Source organism: Otolemur garnettii, unplaced genomic scaffold (genome assembly GCF_000181295.1).
Source record: "Otolemur garnettii isolate 467f Iridium unplaced genomic scaffold, OtoGar3 scaffold00001, whole genome shotgun sequence".
NCBI lineage: Eukaryota > Metazoa > Chordata > Mammalia > Primates > Galagidae > Otolemur > Otolemur garnettii.
In genome coordinates, this window is record NW_003852396.1 from 30,605,233 (window position 1) to 30,610,407 (window position 5,175).

The following is a 5,175-nucleotide window of genomic DNA, read 5'->3' on the forward strand; positions in this document are numbered from 1 at the left end:
AAAAAAAAAAAAAATTTCAAGTCTTGATACTGGCCCACAAAGTCCTATGAAATATGATCCCCATATCCTCCAGTAAATTCCAATGCCCTCTCCTCTTTGGTGAAAACTTTAGAGTTTTCAGACTTATACTTTTCAGTAACTGGAATGCTCTTCCCCTAGACATCTATACAACTTGCTCCTTTCATCTTCTTTGGATAGGTCACTACTTAAAATACCACCTTATCAAGTGAAGCCTTCTTTAATCACCTTCATTTTACACTGTATTTCTTCCTATCCCCACATACCACGTACTCTCAATTCATCCAGTATTACCGGAATTATTTTTTTCAACAGCACTTATCATTTTTTACAATTGTGTTTTAACTTTAGTTATGTGACTATATGTGACTATCCTCAACTTGACCCAATATGATATCAAGTGCTTACTAGTTCCAAAAGCAGTTTTGTTCTGACCATATGCAAAGCCTGAATTAGTGGTAGAGGAGCTGAAGAGTCCTGTAGCACTGGAAGTGGCTGGAGAAGACCCAAACAAGCCAGCTGTGGTACCTGATCCCACCTGGTTCTGAGGGCCTTTCCGGTTAGCCTGATAATCCTCTAAACGAAGCTCCTGAATGAAGGAAAACAAATTTTCAGAAGTAATAAGCAGACAAAAATAGTTACTTAAGGGATTAAATACTGGAATTTTGTATTCAAGTTCATATAGGTACAACAAAGAAAACAATAGAAAGGCATTAACTTACTATCATTAAAGAAAAACATTTCCTATTGATATTAAAATCTATACCATGACTATCATAAAACTGTAGGCTAAAGAGCTAACCATGTCTTAACTTTATTTTTATTTATGTATTTATTTATTTTGCAGGGGGGTGTTTTTTTTGGCCAGGGCTGGGTTTGAACCCGCTACTTCCGATATATGGGGCCGGTGCCCTACTCCTTTTGCACTATAGGCGCCACCCCTTATTATTTATTTTTTTTGAGACAGAGTTTCCATATGTCACCCTCAGTAGAATGCTGTGGCATCATAGCTAACAGTAACCTTAAACTCCTGGGCTTAAGTGATTCTCTTGCCTCAGCCTCCCAGTAGGTAGGACTACAGGTACCTGCCACAATGTCTGGCTATTTTTTTGTTGCAGTTGGCCCTGGCCTGGTTCAAACCCACTAGCCTTGGTGTATGTGGCTGGTGCCGTAACCACAGGCACCAAGTCCATGTTTTAATTTTAATTTTCCCTTTTTTGTTTTTGTTTTGGCTGGGACCAGTGGTTCACACCTGTAATCCTAGCACTTTGGTAGGCTGAGGCCAGTAGATCACCTGAACTCAAGAGTTTAAGATCACCCTGAGCAAGACTGAGACCGCATCTCTACTAAAAAACTAGCTGAACATTGTGGCAGGAGCCTATAGTCCCAGCTACTTGGGAGGCTAAGGCAAGAGAATTTCTGGAACCCACCAGTTTGAGGTTAATGTGAGCTATGATGATGCCATAGCACTCTACCCAGGGGGACAAAGTGAGACTGTCTCAAAAATAATAATAATGATTTTCTTTTCCAAATAATATTAAAATCCTATATAGTAATCTTCTATGCCTCCATCTAAGTGTAAAAATTTATTGATTAAAAAAGGAAAAAGCAGCTCAGTGCCCATAGCACAGTGGTTGTGGCACCAGCCATAAGTACGGAGGCTGGTGGGTTCGAACCGAGCCCAGGTCAGCTAAACAATGACAAATGCAACAAATAATAGCTGGGCGTTGTGGCAGGAACCTGTAGACCCAGTTACTTAGGAGGCTGAGGCAAGAGAATCACTTAAGCCCAAGAGTTTGAGGTTGCTGTGAAGTGTGGGCACTCTATCAAGGGCGACATAGTGAGACTGTCTCAAAAAAAAAAAAAAATTAAAATTAAATAAAAGAGGAAAGAGTCCAAGGGGTTCAGAAAACTCAGGGAAAAACTAGGCACAGTGGCTGACACCTGTAATCCTAGCAATCTGGGAGGCTGAGGCACGTGGATTACTTGAGTTCAGTAGTTCAAGATCAGCCTGAGCAAGAGTGAGAAACCCATCTCTAACTAAAACCAGAAGAAAAAAAAAAAAGAGTATTGCTTGGGGAGGTTGCAGTGAGCTAAGATGACAGAGGGCACTCTACCCAGGGTGACAGCTTGAGGCACTGTCCCAATAAAAAGAAAACTTAGGGGGAAAAGGAATAAAATTTAACAGTATTGTCTCAAGTCAAAGTGTTTCTGCACATTCCACCAGTAGAGCAAGCAGTCTGTGTTGTAGGATGAAGCAACTACTACAATCAGGACAGTCAAAATGTACAACAATCTGATCAAGAGCACTGATGCCAGGCGTGGTGCCTCACACCTGTAATCCTAATACTCTGGGAGATGGAGATGGGTGGATTGCCTGAGCTCACAGGTTTGAGACCACCCTGAGCCAGAGTAAGACCTCATCTCTAAAAATAGCTGGGCATTATGGCAAGTACCTGTAGTCCCAGGTACTTGGCAGGCTGAGACAAGAGAATTGCTTGAGCCCAAGAGTTTGAAGTTGCTCTGAGCTGTAAAGCCACAGCACTCTACCAAGGGCAACCAAGGAAAGATTCTGTCTCAAAAAAAAAAAAAAAAAGTACTGGCTCAGCACCTATGGCTCAAGTGGCTAAGGCACCAGACCTATACACCTAAGGTGGCGGGTTCAAATCCAGCCCGGCCCCACCAAACAACAATGACGACTGGAACCAAAAAATAGCCGGGCACTGTGGCGGGCACCTGTGGTCCCAGTTACTCAGGAAGCTGAGGCAGGAAACTCGCTTGAACCCAGGAGTTGGAGGTTGCTGTGAGCTATGATGGCACAGCACTCTAACCAGGGGGACAGCTTGAGGCTCTAAAAAAAAAAAAAAGGGTACTAAGAACTAATAAATTAATAAACTGTAACTTCAGGTAACAACATAGATGACTATCTTAATGTTGAAAAGATAGACATATGGGTGGCGCCTGTGGCTCAGTGAGTAGGACACCAGCCCCATATACCAAGGGTGGTGGGTTCAAACCCAGCCCCAGCCAAACTGCAAAAAAAAAAAAAAAAGCTGGGCGTTGTGGTGGGCGCCTGTAGTCCCAGTTACTCAGGAGGTTGAGGCAAAAGAATCGCCTAAGCCCAGGAGTTGGAGGTGACACCACAGCACTCTACCAAGGGCAATAAAGTGAGACTGTCTCTTAAAAAAAAAAAAAGAAAAGACAAACATAAAAGAGTAGCTAATGTAACGTTATGTCTATATTAAGTTTTAATAATGGGCAAAAAGCTTGGCACCTATAGCTCAGTGGGTAGGGTGCCAGCCACATACACTAGACCTAGAGGGTTCGAATCCAGCCCAGGCCTGCCAAATAACGACAACTACGACAAAAAAAAAGGGGGCAAAAGTTGGCGGTAAAAACAGTGGTTACCTTTGGAAGGGGAGGACTGTAACTTTGGGGGCGGGGAAACAGTACACAAGGGGGAACATTTAGAATCCTGATAATGCTCTGTGATTTGGATCCTTTCACTTAGTTAAAACATTAAAAGCTGTACTCTTTTGACTTTTCATAAGTTTATTCAAAACACATTCATGTGCATGCATGCACACACACACACTCTCCACCCCAGTATAAGCAAAATTCAGTGACAACAGACCATTATAGGAACTATACCTACACACACACCTGAATATGATCCCTGTCTAAAAAATACATAATTTTTAGTAACAATTTGGTTAATGTTAATTTTTTACATAAACCCAAGGTGAACCACTTGATTCTATAAACTAACCAAAAACATTTTTTAAAGCTGCTTTCCAAAAGAATCAAAAGGTTAGGCTGATACTCTGTATTGTATTTTACCGACCTCTAGTGACTTGCTTTCATATTCTTTCATAGCAGTAATACATTGATGTTTGGTACTGATGTTAGTGCTAACTCCAGCTTTGACCATAGTATCTGTACCAGTTGGAGGCTACAAAGGAAGAAAAAGGCAAATTTGTTAAATCCAAGCTTTATATTCATACTCTCACAAACATAAATGCTCAACCACTGAACTCTAAAACTAGTATCCAATGAGATAGTTAAATATACTACATTTCGGGGGGGGGAAGAATGTATGGCAGAAAGAGGGAGGGATCTCACCTAATGTGTGGGTGTATAACATTGTGAGGGTGTATAACATGCCCCCTGGATGTGGGGCTCTTCTACAAATGGAACTTTACCCTGGAAGTGAGAACAAAGTAACCTAAATATTGTACCCTCATATTAATGTGAATAAAGTTATATAAAAAAAAATACTCGGAGGCATCTATGGCTCAAAGGAGTAGGGAGCCAGCCTCATATGCCGGAGGTGGCTGGTTCAAACCCAATCCTGGCCAAAAACTGCAAAAAAATCACTGTATTTTCTTTTTTTGGAGACAGAGTCTCTCTATGTTGCCCTCAGTACAGTGCCATGGCATCACAACAATCTCAAACTCTTGCCTCAGCTTCCCAAGTAGCTGGGACTACGGGCACCCATCACAACACCCGGCTATTTTTTTGGTGTAGGTGTCATTGCTGGTTAGCAGGCCTTGGGGGAGTGGGAGAACCCGCCAGCCCCAGTGTACGTGGTGGGCACCCTAACCACAGAGCTATGGACACTGAGCCATATACTGTAATTCTGATCTCTTTACATCAAGATTATCAGAATAAACCAATTTTTTTTTTTGGACAGAGTCTCACTTTCTTGTCCTTGGTAGAGTGCCCTGGCATCAGAGCTCACAGTAACCTCGAACTCTTGGGCTCAAGTGATCCTCTTGCCTCAGCCTCCCGAGCAGCTGGGACTACAGGTGCCCACCACAATGCCCAGCTACTTTTAGAGAGGAGGTCTCAGTCTTGCTCAGGCTAGTCTCAAACCCATGAGCTCAGGCTACTCACAGCCTCTCCCTCCCAGAGCGCTGGATTACAAGCATCAGCCACCATGCTGGGCCAGAATAAACCAATCTTAATAAAGTAATCACAAACCCAAGGATTAATCCCATAACTCAACCATCCACTTATATCCTAAAATATATGTAATAATTATATGCATAAGGAAAGCTTTACATACACATTTAAATCTCTGTTTCTAAGTCCTACTTCCCAATCTGCCCTGAAGTATCTACTTTATAACTGGTGGTGCATTTTTTTTTTTTTTTT

The 5,175-nt window shown here is 42.1% G+C and overlaps 1 protein-coding gene across 1 annotated transcript in view; it reads right to left on the bottom strand.

The window, feature by feature from the left end:
* The window catches only part of NUP98 (nucleoporin 98), a 143,725-nt gene that overhangs the window by 111,885 nt on the left and 26,665 nt on the right, over positions 1-5,175 (bottom strand). The window contains exons 6-7 of the mRNA XM_023514294.1: positions 3,863-3,970; positions 427-607 (exon numbers count right to left, since the gene is read on the bottom strand). Of these exons, the coding sequence (XP_023370062.1) occupies positions 427-607; positions 3,863-3,970 (289 nt within the window). The remainder of the gene's footprint in view (positions 1-426; positions 608-3,862; positions 3,971-5,175) is intronic.